The sequence below is a fragment of the Solanum dulcamara genome, chromosome 8 (assembly GCF_947179165.1).
Source record: "Solanum dulcamara chromosome 8, daSolDulc1.2, whole genome shotgun sequence".
NCBI lineage: Eukaryota > Viridiplantae > Streptophyta > Magnoliopsida > Solanales > Solanaceae > Solanum > Solanum dulcamara.
The window spans coordinates 53,739,976-53,761,277 of NC_077244.1; the positions used below are offsets into that span (position 1 = coordinate 53,739,976).

The following is a 21,302-nucleotide window of genomic DNA, read 5'->3' on the forward strand; positions in this document are numbered from 1 at the left end:
CAGGAGTATCAGACTTGGTTATGAAATAATGCTAAACCGCTATGCTCATCAAGGATATGGAAATCTCTAGGCTCTTTACTTATTCCGAGCATACTGAAGAAGAGAAGTGCAAGGGAGTCCAAAAGGGCGCGTGGGCTTTCTCACAACAAATTTGGTGATGGAAATAATCATTTCCAACAAGTCAAAGGTTCTTTAAACACTTCAGCTCCAAAATTTCAGAAAGACGAGGTGTTAAATCCTAAGGAACAAGGTAGAGCTTCGGGTGGTCAAGTTATTCCTCCATGTAAGAAGTATGGTAAAAACCATAAGAAAGAGTGCTTGGCGGGATTAGATATGTTCTACAAGTGTGGAAATCCCAAACATCATGCAAGGAAGTATAAGGGTAGGGCTAGTCCCCAAGTTCAGACTCAGGCTATCGGTCGTTCGTACCAGCGTGCTAATACTTTGGGTGGCGGCCAGCACCAAAACAAATTTTATGCCCTTCAGACTCATCAGGAGTTAGAAGATTCCCCGATGTAGTGACTGGTAGTTGAAGGTCTTTGACTTTGATGCTTATGCATTATTAGATACGAGATCTACTCTATCATTTATTACTTCTTATCTTGCTATGAGATTTATTGTTAGTCCCGAGATCTTTCTAGAGCCTTCTTTTATCTATACTCCAATTGGTGATTCAGCTGTGGCTAAAAGAGTTTATAGAAATTATCCAGTTTTAGTTTTTCATAAAGTCACCTCCATTTATCTAGTAGAGCTCGATATGACCTACTTTTATATAATTCTTGGCATGGGTTGGCTTCATGCATGTTAAGCCTTTATATGTTGTAGAACCTATGTGATTAAGTTTCATTTTCCTAATTAGCTAGTCCTAGAATGGAAAGGTAGTAATTCTGTGTTTAAGGGTTAATTTATCTCATGCCTTAAAGCTCGGAAAATTATTTCCAAAGGTTACATTTATCATCTAGTTTGCGTTAAAGATACTAACTCTAAAACTCCTACTCTTGAGTCAGTTTCAGTTGTTAATGAGTTTTAAGAAGTTTTTCTCGATTATCTCCCAAGTATTCCTCTTGAAATGGAAATAGACTTCGATATCAAATGCCCCCGGCAAAACTGAAAGAATTAAAGTATCAGTTGAAGGATTTGTGAGACAAGGGTTTTATTAGACCGAGTATCTCTCCATGGGGTTCTTTGGTTCTCTTAGTTAGAAAGAAGAATGTTTCTCTTTGTATGTGTATTGATTATTGGTAATTGAACAAAGTCACAGTTAAGAAGAAGTATCCCATTCCAAGGATTGATGATTTATTCGATCAACTTCAAGGAGCAAGCTATTTTTCAAAGATTGATCTTCGATCGGGTTATCATCAACTCCGATTAAGTGAGTGTGACATTCCTAAGATGACTTTTAGAACTCAGTATGGTCACTTTGATTTCTTGGTTATGTCTTTTGGACTAATGAATGCCCCTACAACTTTTATGGATTCTTGGGTATGTTTGTCATTGTGTTCATTGATGATATTTTGATCTATTCTTAGAGTAAGGAAGAGCAAGTCGATCTTTTGAGGATTGTTTTGCAAAGTCCCAAGGACCGTCATTTTTATGCAAAGTTTAGTAAATGTAAATTTTAGCTAAGGTCAGTTGCGTTTCTTGGTCACATTGTCTCCGGTGAAGGAATTATGATTGATCCAAAGAAGATTGAGAAAGTTAAGAATTGGCCTAGACTAGTGTCTCCTTCTAATATTTGGAGTTTCTTGGGCTTAGCCAGTTATTATAGACAGTTTGTAGAAGGTTTCTCTTCTATTGTATCGCCTTTGACTACTTTGACTCAAAAAAAAGTGAAGTTCCAATAGTCTGAGGCATATGAGAAAAGCTACCAAAAGTTGAAGGATAGGCTTTCCTCCGCTCTGGTGTTGACTTTATTGAAATGTTCTGATGGGTTCGTCGTGTATTATGATGCTTCACGAGTTGTTCTTCATTGTTTTCTAATACAAAATGGTAAAGTGATAGCTTATGCTTCAAGGAAACACAAGGCACATGAGAAGAATTACCCAACGCATGATTTGGAATTGGCAGCGGTGGTATTTGATTTGAAGTTGTGGAGACACTATCTCTATAGTGTTCATGTGGATGTCTTTACCGATCACAAGAGTTTGCAACATGTATTCACTCAAAAGGACTTGAACCTTAGACAAAAAAGATTGCTTGAGTTGTTGAAGGATAATGATATGAGTGTGCTATACCATTTGGGTAAGGCAAATATGGTTGTCGATGCTCATAGTAGATTATCCATGAACAGTGTTCTCATACTGAGGATGAGAAGAAAGAGATAGTTTAGGATGTGCATAAATTAGCCTATTTAGGTGTTTAATTGGCTGATTCCGAGGATGATGGTGTTATTGTGCAAAATGGTTTCGAATCATCTCTTGTGATAGATGTAAAGGCAAAGAAATATAGTGATCCTGCTATGATTGAATTGAAGAAAATGGTTGCCAAAAATCCATTGATGCTTACTCCCAAGGGGGAGATAGTGTTTTGAGATATCAAGGTCAATTGTGTATTCTGAATGTTGATGGCTTGAAAGATATGATATTGTCTGAAGCTCATAGTTTGTAGTATTCTATTCATTCCGGTTCTGTAAAGATGTATCGAGATTTGAGGGAAGTTTATTGGTGGAATGGTATGAAAAGAGATATTACAAAATTCGTGGCTAAGTTTTCTAATTGTCAACAAGTGAAAGTTGAGCACCAAAAATCTAGAGGTTTAGCTCAAGATATTGAGATTTCTACTTGGAAGTGGGAAGCCTTGAATATGGACTTCTTCACTAGTTTTCCTCGTACTCGTAAGCAACATGACTCTATTTGGGTGATTGTTGACTGAATGACTAAGAGCCCATTTGGATTGGCTTTAAGTTGGTCAAAACCAACTTAAAGCCCCTTTTCAACTTTTGGATTGTTTGCCTAATGCTAACTTTAAGCCAGAAAGTTCTTAAAGTCAGTCAAAAATGAAAAGTTAGGATTCCTAACTTTTTTTTTCTAAGTGCTTAAAGTCATTTTCTTTGACCATGGAAATTACTTTTATATCCCTTATATTTTAACTAAATTCCCAAACTACCTTTTTTATTCTTTTAACCCTAAAATTCACTTAATTTTCCTCATTTAAGCACTTTTATCCAAACACTCAACTGCTTATTTATAAAAATAACTTTCAGCACTTTAAAGTTCTAAAAGCACTTCATACATAAAAGTTACTTTTTTAAGCTCATCCAAACGGGCTCTAAGTCGGCTTATTTTCTTCCTGTTAAGACTTCATATTCAGCCGAGGACTATACTAGATTGTATATCCAAGTAGTGGATAAGCTTCATGGTGTTTCATCATCTATCATCCCAAATCGAGGTACTCATATTACATCTCAGTTTTGGAGATCCTTCCAAAAGGGTATTGGTACTCAAGTGAAGCTTAGTATAGCTTTTCACCCACAAATAGATGCTCAAGCCGAGCGTATTTAGGCATTAGAGAATATATTGAGAGCATGCGTTATTGATTTTAAAGGAAATTGGGATGATAATTTGCCATTGATAAAGTTTGCTTATAATAGTAGTTATCATTCTAGAATTGAGCTGGCTCAATTTGAGGCTTTCTATGATAGGCGGTGTAGATCCCCTATCGGTTGGTTCAAGGTAGGTGAAGTTGCGTTGGTAGGACCTGAGTTGATATTTGAGGCTATGGAGAAGGTTAGACTCATTAGAGAAAGATTGAAAATAACCCAAAGCTGGCAAAAGTCCTATTTGAATGTGAGGAGAAAAGAACTTGAATTTAAAGTTAATTATTGGGTTTACTTGAAAATTTCACCCATTAAGGGTGTGATGCATTTTGGTAAGAAAGCGAAGCTAAGTCCCCTTTATACATGAGTTAAAGATGCTTTATGCAAAGAAGTTTACGAATGATGATTCTATGATATTTCAAGCAAGTTAATGATAGGGCAAGCTAAGTCCATAAACACGTTTATGATCAAAGATATGTAATGATGGATGGCATACACCCACATTGCATGAGTTATATGGTAGATGAGCTAATCCTATGATTTTACTATGATGATGTTAGATGAGTTATTCTTATGACGTTTTATTAAGATGCATTGATATTAGTTAGTATCTTTCCTTATGATATTTATGATCATATTTTATGAGTTCCGTTGGGAGATTGACTAAGCACCAAGAGGAATTTTAGGTGAGGTTCAGTCCGATAATGTAGTTAGTTATCCAAGGAAATTCTAGTACCAAACTTTAGTCCCAAACTACGTTGTCCACGTAGGTTTACATATGAAAACATGGCAAAACTAGTGATTATGATTATGAGATTCTTTTGATACATTGACCAATGTGTCTTCTTAATTATGAGTACTTATAATGATTATGAGATTCTTTTGATACATTGACCAATGCGATAAATATTTTTATGACTTTATTCATATTTTAAAGATATTAGTCTTGCATCCCATGATTCATATTGATTATGCCCTATGTTTGTTGTTCATGCATCTTCTCACAAACTTAGTGCATTCCATGTACTAACGCATACTTTTTACCTATATTATATCATAATGTAGGGACTGACGATTACGTTCATCCTCCTCCTGCTCATGGCTAGAGTTTACTATTAGCTTCTTATTGGTGAGTCCTCACAGTTTGAGGACATGACATTTATTTCACATTTGACAATTGTACTTCATTACTCCTATGTTGTCTATTGGGTGAATTGGGAGATTGTCTCACACCCTCAACTAGTATTAGAGGCATGTTAGATAGAAAAGAGTCTATGTTGTCGTTTTTTCATTTTGAGACTTATGTTCTATTTGAGATTTTGCTTCCATATCTTGATTTAGCTTTATTGTTTAATTTCCTTATGTATGCTTATGAATGTTAGGCTAAGAGGTTTTGTTGGAGTCCTTTAATTCTTATCACCATGTTACGACTAGGCCCTAGGTCGGGTCGTGACAGTATAAAAAAATATTTTTATGATTCTTGTGGTATTAAATTGGAAATCAAAACCATCACAAGGCATCAACTTATAAAACAATGCCTTATGGTACCTAAGAGCATTGTACCAGAGGTAATGAAGAAATACATTCCCTTCGTAACATGTTGGAACATATTAAAGTCAAAATGTAATGCTAAATTTGAAAGAAGTAATATGTCTACAATGGAATGTTTTCACCAAGTCAATTACCTCATGAAGGCATATTATTAGGCTTATGTCAGTGCATTTAGAATCACTGAAGTTATATTAACGTAGAATTTATCACTATGTTATTATAGAATCTTTCATGGAAATTAAAGAGTACAACGATGACATACCCAATGTAATCCCACGAGTGGTAAAGAATAGGCCTATAACTCAGTGATATTTTGTTATAGGTCACTGTCTTAGAGAGACTAACATGGTAGCAAACAAGTGATTTTGCTTATCATTCCCATAGTGTCACGACCCAACTAGACCCTAGGTATGACATGACAATTAGAATTCCCGAAGATATCCTAACAAAGCCTCTTAGCATATCACAAGCATGCATAAGATAACAAATAAGCAAAACCTCATAAGAGGTTCAAGAACATAGCATAGCTAGAATGAATCAAGACAAAATTGACTCCATACACATATTCAACAGGCTTCTACATAACTAAATAAGCAGGTACTAGGACATGTTCCTAGCTCTCCCTCAAAGAAAAGAAGTGACATAATATAGAATAGTCTTGAAATATCATCATAGTCTAGAAAAGACAGTGGGAGGAAATATAGACTCGATTTTTCCTCGAAGCATAAGGACTCACCACACAATATTCAATAGATCACCAACTAGCCATGAGAAGAGGATGGAGCGTCTGTCCCTACATTGTGATATAATGTAGAAAATAAAGTATGTGTTAGTACGTTTGAATGTACTAAGTATCTAGGCAATGTAATGCATAATAAAATAATGTCATGCAAATGACCATTTCCAATAGCATGATAAAAGAGATAGTAAAATCATAAGTAGACATGAGAAGAGTCAATGTACAATAAACCATAAGAGTATCATATAGAGGATAGAATTAGTTAATTAAAAGATCATAAGGATCATACATATGTGGGAAATAACCATAACCGACAATAAGATCATGCGAGCTATAACATGGAATCCCGATGTAACTCTCATATCTAGAAAGAGAGAGGCTACTTTTCAAGTTAGACTCTGTATCATCATCATCATTGCTATATGTGGATCCACTGGCTAGACTATATAGGCAATCCTACTGTAGCAATGTAGTTAAGGGACTAGAAATTGCTACTAAGGACCCCTTAGGTCGAGCCCCCACCTCAAAGTCCTCTCGGTGCTAAGTTAACATCCCACAGAACACATATCATTATCATAAATTATACTTGTCATAAATCATAAGCTTTTCATAAATCATAATTCATAAAACTTATTCATAAAAATAACTCATTATCATGTGATTCATATATGTGGGTGTAGGTACTCCATCATTAGGAATCTTCTTTCATAAGAGTGTCATTAGGGTCATAATTCAGCCCTTTTATTAAACTTGCCTGAACACTTGAAATTCCATTATCCTGACTCATACTTGAAATTAAGGTGAAAACAAAGGTTCATATTTAGTTGACTTAGAAATCATGAAATTGAATTCAAAACATGCATAATCATATATTTTATATCAACTCATACGTAATTCATTGAAATAATAGCAATTAGAAGTATAATTAAAAATACTCATCATCCATGCCATGAATCCTAATGAGAGTAATGTAGGAAATTCATAGAAAACCCTTCAATTCCATGCAATAATAATTAATTCATATTAAAATAGATTCCTAATCATAGTTTAAAGCATAATTCATATAATTGAAATTGAGATCATCAAACCCATAAAAATACATACTTGAATTTATTGAAAAAGATGAGAATTTGTTGGGCTCCATCGGTGAAAGGTACCCTTTGATGAATTCCCACATACCTTGAATTAGAAAAATAAAGAAACTTGAAGAAATTTGAAATTTTGATGGAGAACTTTAGAGAATTGCTTGAATTTCTTCAATGGTGATTCGAGAGCTTTTGTAAAGAGAGAATTATTTAGAATTGATGAATTGTGAGAGAATGAGGGAGAATAGGGGTTTAGGGTAGTTTATAGGGTATTATTAAGTCCTGAAAATGTCCAGGTTCAATAACTAATAGTTAGGAAAAAACTCTAAAGTGTCCCTATTTAAAAACTTAAATTTGGAAAAAATAGGCACCCAAGTCTGCTTTGCGAACTATTTCCCTAACAGACCAACTTTGAGCAAATGGAAATTTAGCCAGATTTTGACTTGGAGAAAAATTGCATTATGGGGAGCAGGTCCGCGACACAGACCTGTCACGCACCCTACTGGAAATACAATTTCTTGAAAATATTATTTTTCGAGATACTTTACCTAAAAATCTACTGAGACCATTTTTGCAATATTTAACCTTATTATATTATATTACAACCTTCAAACGTCAGGGATATTACATTATTTCCCCCTTTGAAATATTTGTCCTCGAATGAGGTAGAACTAGCTTGAGTAGAGTTGAGTGTGTAGCTAACAACCCAACATGAATATAATAATATAATTTAAACATTATTTAAAATCAAGTTCATTAATACACATGCATGTAATAAGACATAGAGAGGTTGGAATGTAGGAGATTGGAGGATTTGAGCATGAATATCCAAATACCTTAGGTCGAAACGAAAGAAAAGAGATAAGTATATCATTTCATCATGTCGGCTTCTACTTTCCTTGTAGAACTTTCAACTTCTTGGTTCCTCCACAAGACTTTAACGAATTTAATTTCCTTGTTTCTCAACCTCTTAATTTGACTGTCCGAAATTTCAATCAGAACCTTTTCGTAAGTCAAGTTTTCTCAACACTCACACTACCCAAAGGTAAAATGGCATGGGGATCACTAACATATTTCCTCAACTTTGATACATGGAATACAGGATGACCAAGGCTAACTCCAATGGAAAATCAAGTTCTTAGGCCACCTTACCAATACCCCTTAGGATCCTATATGGGCCTACATATCGAGGACTAAGTTTCTCCTTCTTTCTGAAATGCATTACCCCTTTCATGGGCAAAATCTTCAAGTAAACACAATCTTTCCCATCAAATTCAAGCTCTCTCCTTCTAACATACGAATAGGACTTTTGACGACTTTGGGCAGTCCTTAATCTCTCTCAAATATGTTTGACCTTTTCCAAGGCCTCAAACACCAATTCGGGTTCTAACAAGGCACTCTCTCCCACTTCAAACCATTCAATAGGTAATCGGCATCTCCTTCCATACAAAGCTTTAAATGGTGTCATTTTGATGCTTGAATGGTGACTATTATTGTAAGCAAATTCAACTAACGTTGCGCTGGAGTCCCTATCTCAACAAGGGTTGGTGTGGCAGACTTCCCCCTTGTTTGTAGGTGATTATCCCAGTTTCCTTTGAAATCAAGCACATATGCCCTCAACATGTCTTCTAGAGTTTGGATTGTTCTCTCGGCTTGTCTATCGGTTTGAGGGTGAAATGCAGTACTTAGCTTAAATTTGGTGCCAAGATCTTTTTAAAAGGATTTTTAAAAGTGAGAAGTGAATTAAGTACTATGATCTGAAATGGTGGATAATTGGACACCATGTAACTTTATCAATTCTAGAATATACATCATGGCATAGTGTTCGGCACCATAAGAAGTATTAACCGGTAGAAAATGGGCTGACTTAATCATTCTATCCACTATCACCCAAATAGAATCATATTGCTTTCCGGTACGAGGCAAGCTCTTTATGAATTCCATGTTCAGATCTTCCCACTTCCAAGTAAGAATTTCGATATCTTGGTCTAGACCTCCCAGTTTTTGATGTTCAACTTTCATTTGTTGGCAATTTGGACATTCTGCCACAAATATTATTATGTCCTTATTCATACCACTCCACCAAAATACTTCTTTCAAATCTTTACATATTTTAATGGATCCCAGATGTATAGAATATCGAGAGTTATAAGCTTCACTCAATATCAAATCTCTTAGGCCATCAATATTTGGAATACATAACAACGTTGGTAACGAAGTACTCCATCTCTCCCTTGTGAGAAAACCTCAATCTTCTTATCAACCACCAATTTCTTCAATGCAACTAAGGCTGGATCTATGTCTTGATTTGCCTTTACATCCGTTACCAATGACAATTCTGAACCATTTTGAAAAAAATACTACCCTCATTAGAGTCACTCAACCTTACCCCCAAATGGACCAATCGGTGCACATCTTTAACCAAATCCTTCTTGTCATCTTCACCATGAGCAACACTATTCATGGACAACCAACTAACAGCATTTTCAACAACTTTTGCTTTACTTGGATGGTACAACACATTCATATCATAATCCTTTAATAGTTCAAGCCACCTCCTTTGCCTAAGGTTCAAGTCCCTTTGTCTAAACACCTATTGCAAGATTTTATCGGTAAATATGTCAACATGCACCCCATAAAGATAGTGACGCCAAATTTTTAAAGCAAAAATAATTGTCTCCAATTTTAGATTGTAAGTTGGATAGTTTCATTCATGCACTTTTAGTTGTTGAGAGGAATATGCTATGATCTTGCCATATTGCATCAAAACACAATCCAATCCAACTCATGAGGCATTAAAATATACAACAAACCTATTCAGACCTTCCAACAATGTCAAAATAGGAGCCGATGTAAGACAGTCCTTCAATGTTTGGAAACTTCTTTCATGCCCATCCTACCTTTGGAACTTCACCTTCTTTTGGATCAAATTAGTTAAAGACGTTGCAATAAATGAAAATTCTTCTATAAATCTTCTATAATAACTAATCAAGCCTAAAAAGCTATAAATATTTGAAGGAGACAACGGTCTAGGCCAATTCTTTACTACCTCTATTTTTTTTGATCAACCATGATGCCATTACCGAAATAATATGACCAAGAAATTCCACGGACCTCAACCAAAATTCATATTTACTAAACTTGACAAATAGTTGTTTGTCCCTCAAAACTTGCAACATAATTCTCAAGTGACCCATATGCTCTTATTCTTTTGAGAATAAATCAGTATATCATCAATAAAGACCACCAGATATATGTCTAAGTATGATTTGAAAATCGGATTCATCAAGTCCACAAAAATAGCAGGAACATTAGTCAATTTGAATGACATAACCAAAAACTCAAAATGGCTATACTTTGTTCGAAATATCATCTTGGGAATGTCATACTCCCTCTCCCTCAATTGGTGATAACTGGACCGGAGATCAATTTTGGAGAAGTAACTTGCACCTTGGATTTGATCAAACAAATCATCTATTCTCAAAATGGGGTACTTCTTCTTTATGGTGACCTTATTTAATTATCGGTAATCTATACACATGTGAAGCGACTCATCCTTCTTTCTAACAAACAACATGGGAGCACCCCATTGTGAATGCTTGGCCTTATGAAGCCCTTATCTAACAAACCTTTCAAATGTTCCTTCAACTTCTTAAGTTCCACCGGGGCCATACGGTAAGGAGGGATAGAGATAAGTTGGGTATCACGAAGAAGATCTATATCGAAATTGATTTTCCTTTCAGGAGTAATATTGGATAAATCATGGGGAAACACATTGGAGAATTCATTTACAATGGAAACTAACTCAATAGTAGGAGCTTCGTAATTTGTATCCCTAACCCACACTAAATGATAGATAAAGCCCTTGGAAATTATTTTCCTAGATTTTAGGCACGATATGAATCGATCTCTAAATACCAAATCATTATCCTTCCACTCAAGAACCGACTCATTAGTAAATTAGAATTTGATCATACGGATTCTACAATCAATAGATGCATAAGAAGCATGTAGCCAATCCATGACAAGAATGATATCAAAATCGATCATGTCAAGTTATACAAGATCAGATGGGATTATTTCATGCAAGACAGACACAGGGCAATTTCTATAGACTTTCTTGGATAGAACTGAATCACCAATGGGGGTATAAACTGAAAAAGGCTCTTGCAAGATTTCGGGATATGTATCAAACCTTGTAGCAAGGTAAGGAGTAACAAAATACAATATGGTATCCGGATCAAGTAAAACATAAACATCAAAGTCAAAGACCCGCAACATAGTCGTAACCACATCAGGAGACTCCTCAACATCTTATCTAGGTTGAAGTGCATAGAACCTATTTTGGCGTGGGCCACCACCCTGTTGAACTTGCCCACCTTGAGTATTTTTCCCTTGAGGACTTTCTTTTCTTCCCTTGTTTGCAACACTAAGGCTTTCGAAGACCTTGTGCCCCACTTTACCACCTCCAAAACAAGACCCGTATCAAACAAGCATTTGCCTCCATGATTTTTCCCACACTTAGAACACTTAGGAGGAGTACACCCACTAACACCACCACTTTGTCCTTTAGGGTTGGGTACCCTATCTTTGTCAAATATTTGGCCCAAAGCTTGTGAAGAACCTTAGCCTTGAAACCTTTGGGCTTATTGAAAATGACCATTACCACCACCGGATTTGAATTGAGAAAACCCACCTTCAAATCAAGCCCTCTTGGACTCCCCCACCTTCCTCTCCTTAAGATTCTCTCCTTCTATTTGTTTGGCATGTGTCATGAGCCTAGAAATATCCATCTCTATGATAAGCATTGTGGTTTGGCATTATTTCATTACCAAGTCTGACACACCCAAAATAAACTTATTCATTCGGGCACGGGAGTTGGCTACCAAAGAAGGAACATACTTGGATAATTTAGTAAACTTGAGGGCATATTCCCTCACACTCATATTACCTTGCTTGATATTGATGAACTCTAACACTTTCGCCTCCCTTAATTTAAGTGTAAAGAAGTGGTCAAGAAATGCCACCTTGAAGTTCTCCCAACCTATGGGACCCTTTAAAACCCTTTTGGCCTTCCATTGATTGAACCACACTTGAGCAACACCCTTGAGTTGGTAGGACACCAACTCCGCCTTCTCCTCCAAAGACACTCCCATAATAGCAACAATCTTATGCACCTCATCAACAAAGTCTTAGGAATCCTCATCAACCTTGGACCCATGAAACTCAGGAGGGTTTATCCTTGTAAAGTCCCTAACCCTTGAAGCTGGAGTAGACACATTTGTAGGAGCCACTACCCCTTGGTTCACTTGAGTAGTCATGGCTTGGGCTAGCATAGAAATGGTGGTCCAGAATTCGGCATGAGTAACTTGATCGGCTAGAGGATCATAAGGAGCTTGAGGGGTTTGTCCCTCATTATCATTAACCCATCTTTAGCATAGAGCTCCTCTTGGAGGTATTTTCTAAAAATCGCAATGAATAACTGTTAGAGGAAAAAAACTTAGATTACACTCTATTTCACGACATAGATCATGAAAGAAGTCAAGATTTCCTAAGATGCCTCATAGTCTCCTACTCATAAATGTGGTACGCTTTACACCCATGAATAATACTCTACTTAATACGGTATGCTGGACTCCTTAGGACACTTAAAAACCTTGTGCTATGATACCAAATTTGTCATGACCCAAGCTAGGCTGTAAACATGACACAACAATTAGGATTTTTAAAGAAACCCAACCAAGTCTCTTAGCATATCATAAGCATACATAAGGTAACAAATAAGCAAAAACTCATAAGAATTCCAAGAACATAGCATAGCTAAAATGAAGCAAGAGAACATATACTCCATACACGTATCAAACACACCTCTACATTACCACATAGGTATGGACTAGGACATGTTCCTAGATCTCTCTCAAACAAAAGAAATGACATAACATGGAATAGTCTTGAAACATTATCATAGTCTAGAAATGACAATAAGAAGAAAGATAGACTCGGTTTTCCCTCGAAGCATTAGGACTCACCATAAATTTTCAATAGATCACCAACTAGTCACGAGAAAAGGATGGAGCGTCCATTCCTATATTGTGATATAATGTAGGCAATGAAGTATGTGTTAGTACATTTGAATGTACTAAGTATCTAGGCAATGTAATGCATAATAAAATTATGTCATGCAAATGACCATTTCCAATAGCATGATAAAAGAGATAGTAAAATCATATGTAGATATGAGAAGAGTCAATGCACAATAAATCATAAGAGTATCGTATAAAAGTAGAGGGTAAAATTAGTTATTTAAAACATCATAAGGACCATACATATGTGGGAGATAACCATAACCGACACATCTAGGAAGAGAGAGGCTACTTGTCAAGGTAGACTCTGTATCATCATCATCATGTGCTATATGTGGATCCACTAGCTAGGTCATATAGGCAATCCTACTGTGGCAATGTAGTTAAGGGACTAGAAATTGCTACTAAGGACCTCTTAGGTCGAGCCCCTACCTCAAAGTCCTCTCGGTGCTAAGTTAACATCCTACAGAATACATATCATTACCATAAATCATACTTGTCATAAATCATAAGCTTTTCATAAATCATAATTCATAAAACTTATTCATAAGAATAGCTCATTATCATGTGATTCATGTAATGTGGGTGGAGGTCTTCCATTATTACGAATCTTCTTTCATAAGAGTATCATTAGGGTCATAATTTACCCATTTCATTAAACTTGCCTGAACACTTGAAATTCCATGATCATGACTATTACTTGAAATTAAGGTGAAAACATAGATTCACAATTAATTGACTTAGATCATGAAATTGAATTGAAAACATGCATAATCATATACTTTATTTCAACCCATACATAAGTCATTAAAATAATAGCAATTAAAAGTATAATTGAAAATACTCATCATCCATGCCATGAACCCTAAAGAGAGTAAGTTAGGAAATTTATAGAAAACTCTTCAATTCCATGCAATAATCATTAATTCATATTAAAATAGATTCATAGTCATAGTTTAAAGCATAATTCATGTAATTGAAATTGATATCATCAAACCCATAAAAATACATACTTGAATTTATTGAAAAAGATGAGAATTTATTGGGCTCCATGGGTGAAAGGTACCCTTGGATGAATGTCCACATACCTTGAATGTGAAAATCAAAAAAAACTTGAAGAAATTTGGACTTTTGATGGAGAACTTGAGAGAATTGCTTGAATATCTTGAACGGTGATTTGAGAGCTTTTGTAGAGAGAAAACTATTTGAAATAGATGAATTGTGAGAGAATTGGGAGGATAGGGGTTTAGGGTAGCTTATAGAGTCGAATTAAGATCTAAAAATGTTCAGGTTCATTAACTAATAGTTAGGGAAAAGTCTAAAGTGTCCCTACTTAAAAACTGAATTCGGACAAAAATGGACACCCAAGTCCGCAATAGGGACTTGTTCCCTGACTAACCAATTTTGATTGAATGAGAATTTGGCCAGATTTTGACTTGGAAAAAAATTGCACTTTGGAGGAGCAGGTCCAACCTGTCGCGCACCATGCTGGAAATGCAATTTCTTGAAAATTTTATTTTTTGAGATACTTGATCTAAAAATCTACCGAGGCTATTTTTACAATGTTTAACATTATTATATCATATTTCAAACGCCCAGGATATTACACAAAGTGTTGAGATGTTACATGAAAAATTATTGTGCCCAAGATGCATTATGTATTTTCATTTCTGTACGGATCACTCTTGATGTGGATATATTAACCAACTACTATATGTCTTCATTTATTATCTTACCGATTGTATTCAAGTTTACTAGCTGAAGTTGAATACATTGGTATTAAAATGGAACACCAAAAAAAGGCAAATTGAAAATTAGATCAAAATATCCATCCTATTTTTCAGTTTTTCCTATGTCTCATAGAGCCACACCTCGTAGGCTTATATGGTTTGAAAAAGTTATTGTAAAAATAGCCATTTAAAAACATGCTTCTGAACTACATCAAATTCTTTTATTGCTTGTTGTCTTCTTCCTTTTTTTTTTGGGTGCGGAAGAAGCTGTCAATTTGTCATTAACTATACGAGGGTCTATCATAAATTTTCTCCTGCAAAATTTATGTGCTATAGAGGAAACATATTTATCTTTTTACTTTATAAGTCTCTAATATTCATTTTTGCCCTCAGCTCAATTTATACTTTTTTAGTTGATTGAATTATTTTTTTGCTTTTTTTCTCTTTGAAGGCACTTCAAAACTCATTCCCCAAAGATTTGCTTTGTGGAATAGCAAACATTGGCTACTGAGATAGAGAGTATATCTCCAACTCATTTGTATTGATTAATCAAGATGTATTTGAAGATTCAAATAATCTATATTATTTTTAGGTAGTATGTTTATGTGTAAGACTCCGGAAATTGAAAAGATGAAACAAGAAAAATTCAAGAAAAATTTTCACTGAACTCAAGTCCACAATTTAACCTACAAGTCGTAGGCACTCTTAAGAGTCGTAGGAGTGGCTCGTAAGGTTGATATTGAGGAGGGAAGGTTGGTCAAATATGGGGGAGGGTCTACGAGTCAAGTTTACGACTCATACCTATTCAATGATTTAGGCTCAAATTGTGAAGTTTCATAAAGGGTATAAATCCCCCAACCCTTCAAAATCCACTGCTATTCTAAATCATTCTCTAAAAATTTTCTTCCGCCAATCGATTTAGAGCAAGTGAAGCGCTGCAATGTAGTCATGATTCCACCAGCAATGAATGTGGTAGGATTGACATGATCTCTTCATTGTTAACCAAAAGAGTCATTGAGTATTGAAAATAGAGAAATATTTAATAAGAAACAATTGTTTATAAAATAAATCTTATGTGATGAAAATCTAAAGTAATTTGTTCGTCTGGTAAATTTTTAATATAAGGTGTTAAAAAAGGGATACATTCAAGTGTAGTAAAATTAAGGAATTACAGCTATATTTTTATTAAAGGTGCCCAAATTCAATTAAAGAAAACACACACACACAAATTGATAAATCCAACATTTTATTCCCCAAATTAAAGCACATCTTCTAGTTCTTTGCACCAGCAAGCCTCTCCCTCAAAATCTTCTGCCCCATGTACCTACATTACATTTTATACAAATCAAAGCCATCAACTATAAAATTACTTCAACATAGAAGCACCATAAAGATTTGTTAAACTTAATTTACCTTCCAAGCATCATTACAGTGGCTTGAGGATTAGTGCCAGGGGAGTCAATAAGTGTAGATCCATCAATAACTCTCAATCCATCAACCCCAAAAACTCTGAAATCTCTATCAACCACTTTCCCAACTTGACAACCTCCATGGTAATGCCATATGGTGATTACTGTGTCAATACAGAATTGTTCTAAAGAAACAGAGGCACTCAAATGTCTTGGTCTCAAATTGAGTGGCAAAGTTAACATTGTATTCATTAAGGTTTGTGCTGTTGCAAAAGGGTATTTGAAATTGAAGAAAGACGCTGATTCTATGACCTCTGCTATTGTTCTCATACCTTGCACACATCTTTGTAAGTCTCTGGGATCTTTGAAGTAGTTGAAAGTTACTTCTGGATTTTCACTTGGGTCTTTGTTTTTAAGTTGAAGAAAACCTGTTGAGTATGGTCCTGCAATTTTTTCTAGGATGATACCTGCTTGTATTGGCGACTGTAGAAGTTGTGGGTTGATCACAGATGGGTCCATACTCTGCACCAAATAAAAAGACAATTCGATTGCTAAAGAATAAAAATTAAAGATCAAACCTATTTAAGGAACAAAACTAAAATTAATTAAGTGTGATTAGTAGTAACATACATTTTCAAGAGAGGTCTAACCTGATTAGCTATCCTTTCAAAGTCATGACCGATTCTACGCAACCAATCCAACTCTAAAGACCCACTGGCAGCTTCAACGTAACTTTCGAACTCAGTAATACCAACCACTTGAATGAGGGAAACTTCCACAGGTTTAGGAGAAGGAACAAGTACAGCATTCGTTGGGTTATCAGACATACCCATACCAACCATGGGTTGATCCAATAACACATAGATCCCATGGACCTTCAGTTGTTCTGCTGGCCCAATACCACTCAACATCAACATTTGTGGACTTCCCAATGCTCCAGCTGACAAGATGACCTCATTCATAGATCCCTCCTTCAAGTAGGCCAAGTGGCTATTACCTTTTGAATCTTGAAAACGAACTCCATTAGCTCTTGGCTTCCTTCCTCCAGCTTCATGTACAATCATCAATTACAATATTATTATTTTTGACACTTCATTCAAAAAAAAAAAATTAAATATATTTTTGACACTTCCCTCTTCAAAAAATACATAAAGAAAGAAGGGGAAAATTTTAAGCAGTTACCTCCTGGTTTGAACATGATTTGTTCCACAGTGGCATACAAAAGAACACTAATTTTTGTAGGATCAGCATACTCCAACAAATCAGCAGCAGTATGCCTATGCCCTTGTGAATCAAATATGCTTCCACCAATTTTAGTACCATACAAATGTTCAAACGTAAAACCATTATTCGGTTCCACTCCTACTTCCAACAAACCATTCCTCACTGCCGATTGCCACTGCTTTATTTGAGGCTGAAACGCCACTTTCTTTTCCACCCATTCGTACGATTCATTCACTAACTTCTCATCCCATCCTACTCTCCTAACATACGCCTTGCTCGCCCTCGTATAGAACCCGGCATTAATAGCCGAGCCTCCACCTAGGACGCGAGCGCGGTGGTTGAATACACCGTCCGTGGAGATGAAAAGTTGCGCGGGCGATGATGGAGAAGTGTTAGCTAAATTGCTGGCAAAACCAGTAATGTTTGTAATATTGGGGTTTCCATATGGCAAGCCACCTCTTTCTAATAACAGAACATTGGAAGATTGTGAGAGTGTTGCCGCTAATGCACAGCCAGAAGTTCCTCCTCCTATTATGATGTAATCGAAGAAAACTACCTTTGGAGATGATGTAGCGTCCCTGGCAAACGTGTAATGTGGGGCTGCAGGCATAAATGAAACAATTATACTCTCGTCTCATCTGTGACATATTTTCCTTTTTTTAATTATTATAATTAGAAATAATTTTAATTTTAAAATTTAATTTTTATTTTTAATGAAATGATTTACAAGTACACAAATATTTAAGGATTATTTTAGATTACAAATTTCAAAAATCTTCTATTTTTCTTAAAAATCATATCAAGTTAAACGGTGGCACATAATATGAAACGGAGAAAATACTATATTAGCACATTCTTTTTAACCCAAAGGAATAACACATTTTCTTATTTCATAAATGTTTAAAACACTGTCAATAAACCCATTAATTTTATAAGCCAAAGGCTTGGGTTAAGTGGTAAAGAGGGTTAATGATTTTCATTTTAATTAAAAGAAGAAGAAGCTATCAATATTTTACTTATGTCAGGTCCCATTTATTTGTAAAAGAATCTATAAAAGTTTATTGTTTTTAAGGATAATTTTTGAAACAATGTAAAGTTTTTTAATATTTCTTAAATTTTGTGCCTATAAACTGAGATGAGGGAATAACTTTTGGATTTAACCATCACTTAATTTTAATTTGTTTGTTTAGTTTTAACTTGATGCAAGTTTAATGAAGGAAAGAAAATTTTTAAATTTTTTGTGGTCTTAAACATGTCAAGACGAAAGTTGAAATTAAAAAGTCATAAAAAAAATATTATTTTTTAAATGAAATAAAAAAAAGTAAGACAAATAAATTAAAATAAAAAAATACTTATGTAGATAATAAGATTAAAATAAATTGTGCTAGCTAATCACTTAATGACCTGATTGAGAATGAGAACAAATAGTCGCTCCCAAAATTGTTTGAAAGTTCTAAACTTTTTCATTCTCCAGCACTAGGGCTGTACAAGACAAACCGATAAACCACACCAAATCGACAAATCGAACCAAACCGGAAAAAAAAACCGACTAGTGGTTTGGTTTGACTTGGTTTGGTGTTTGAAAAAAAAACTCAATCATTATAGAGTTGGTTTGGTTTTAACTAAAAAAAGTCAAACCGAACCCAAACCGACCCAATTATAGATATACTACTTTTAAATTATGTTATACATAAAAATATTTATTAAAATGTAATTTATAAATATTTTTAAAATTTTTTCATAATTTTTGTTTTCTTTCTTACATTTAGATTTGGACATGAGTAGCCCATCTAAATAATATACAAAAAAAACTTATCTTATAAAGTTATATTATAAAGTTAAAACTTCAAATAGTGTTGTGCCTCCATCTTATATGTTGATATTTTGTACTAGAACTCTTTTTAAGAAGCACTTCTCTGTGCTTTTTATTTGATACTATGAGAAACCCGAAAAAATCCGGAAAAAAAACAAAAAATCCGAGAAACCCGAAAAACCCGAAAAAACTCGAAAAACCCGAGAAAAATTGATATCGAAAAACCCGACTTTTATTGGTTTGGTTTGGCTTATAGATTTAATAACCCGATACAAATGATTTGATTTGATTTATAAAAAATCTGAACCAACCTGGTCCATGTACACCCCTATCCAACACAATAGTTCCACTTCTAGGTGAAGGGTCATGAACTTACGTTTACTCTTTGCCTTTTTGATTAAGTTCTAAATAAGAAGCTCGTTGAATAGAGTGACATTCCTCATACAATTTTTTGCATGCAATTATTAGTAGTGAAGTCAGAATTTTTATTTAGAGGATTCAAAATCTGAATAAATCAATATAAAAATTAAATTCAATTTTCTGCTTTGTTTTAAGTTACTTATATTTAATTGTTTTAAAAAAGAAACAAATTGCAACGACAAATGTAATAATTAATTCGGTTGTTTCAATATATCTTTAATACAAAAACATAAAAGCTAAGAGAATTATAGAGCAGAAAGAAATCATAATTACCTTTCTCTGAGAAACAAGGAATGGAGAGAATGAGAATTCCAAAAAGAGAAGAAAAGATGAAGGGATTCCAACTTGGGGTAATCATTTTCTGTTTCTAGATTTATATAGGAGTGTGATAATTAAGAAATGCTATAAAATAAAGGCATAACAAGCTGATCTACTTACTATAGAGAGATCATTGAGAGTAGTTATGATTTATATATAGAGAGGCAAAATAATATTTTGTAAGGTGCAAATATTTTTGGATATACAAAATTGGAATTGTTGTTCAACAAGTGAGATGGTACAATAATAATAATTACCATTTGAAAAGATGAGCAAGTCGATCGGTGATTAATTATTGAAAGAACATGTTTCTCTAACTCTCACCTGCCCAATAGAAACTTCATTAAATTCTTCTTACTGCTAATTCACAGCTAGTTAATGAAAACAAAAAAAATGATATCACATTCCTTAGTATTTAATTTCATGCTTCTTACTGCTAATTCACAGCTAGTTAATGCAAGATTCCACCATAGTATTGAGTCGAGCAGGATTACATGAGTCTGCTATAATATCGAGCTTATTGAGTTCAAATCGAATCCAATAGAATTTTGATAATCCTTCTGTTTCAATTTATGTGATAAAATTTAATTGCACACAATTAATATATAGACCAAAATTACTATCATCCCATTATAAATTTATTATAGTAACTATTAATTATTGACTTGATATTCAGAAAGTACTGATTTACTTATTAATCGAACCTATGGAATGAGTTTTATGTTTAAAATAAAATTCACATAATAAATCCAGCTAATTGAATCGAGCATGTGATGAGTGGCATACCATGTGCCTCATCTCATAATCTTCACATACCTAAAAAGTCCCAACATAACATTGGTCCTTCCTTTAGCTAAAATGTGTAAACTGGAGAAAGTTGTCCTGACGAGTTCATAATAGACTTCATCAATACGACGAGGATTACAGTTGAGTGATAAGTAGATTTCCGTACTTGAATAGCGGTTTCTAATTTAAATTCTAGATGTAGAATTATCTTTGTTAGAAAATATTTTAACCTTAATATGAAATTTTCTGCATGAATTTAAATTTAATTAAACCTCAATACGAATAGCGAACACCGAATTTAGAAGAAAAAAAAAACTTCATTAATTGAGAAATACTTTGGACACAAAAGTAGTTCAATAATAAAATCTATTAGATCAATTGGTGTTGTGATATGTGAAGTGACAATTAAGGATTACCCAAAATTAAAAAAAAAGGACCCAATTTTACAAGTTGGAGTTAAGTGCATCAATAACCACTTTTGGAGTTTTTGTTTAAAAGCAAAGCAACCACTTGCAATGTATTTAAAATATAACAACATATTAATGCACTTGACTTGATAAGTTAAGTAGTTCAAGGTATGTAAATATTTAACATTCATATATCAAAATA

General features: G+C 34.4%; 1 protein-coding gene across 2 annotated transcripts; it reads right to left on the reverse strand.

Annotated features, from left to right (window-relative positions):
* Window positions 1-15,902: 15,902 nt before the first annotated feature.
* On the reverse strand, window positions 15,903-20,060 carry LOC129901110 (protein HOTHEAD-like). Of its 2 annotated transcripts, XM_055976228.1 has the most exons (6): window positions 19,863-20,060; window positions 17,315-17,956; window positions 16,783-17,180; window positions 16,465-16,654; window positions 16,137-16,296; window positions 15,903-16,047 (listed from the first exon to the last, which is right to left on the reverse strand). In XM_055976228.1, the coding sequence occupies exons 1-6, from the start codon at window positions 19,945-19,947 to the stop codon at window positions 15,996-15,998; spliced, it is 1,527 nt and encodes a 508-aa protein (XP_055832203.1). In that variant the 5' UTR covers window positions 19,948-20,060; the 3' UTR covers window positions 15,903-15,995. The 2 variants fall into 2 exon arrangements, with proteins under 2 accessions (XP_055832203.1, XP_055832202.1); XM_055976227.1 differs by having other exon boundaries at window positions 16,137-16,654; window positions 19,863-20,059.
* Between the last annotated feature and the right edge of the window lie 1,242 nt (window positions 20,061-21,302).

Coding starts and splice junctions, on each gene's coding strand:
- LOC129901110 (XM_055976227.1), bottom strand. CDS start 19,947: ATGATTACCCCAAGTTGGAATCCCTTCATCTTTTCTTCTCTTTTTGGA. Junction 17,181..17,314: donor AATCATGTTCAAACCAGGAG/GTAACTGCTTAA, acceptor TTGTACATGAAG/CTGGAGGAAGGAAGCCAAGA. Junction 16,655..16,782: donor TTGAAAGGATAGCTAATCAG/GTTAGACCTCTC, acceptor TATTTGGTGCAG/AGTATGGACCCATCTGTGAT.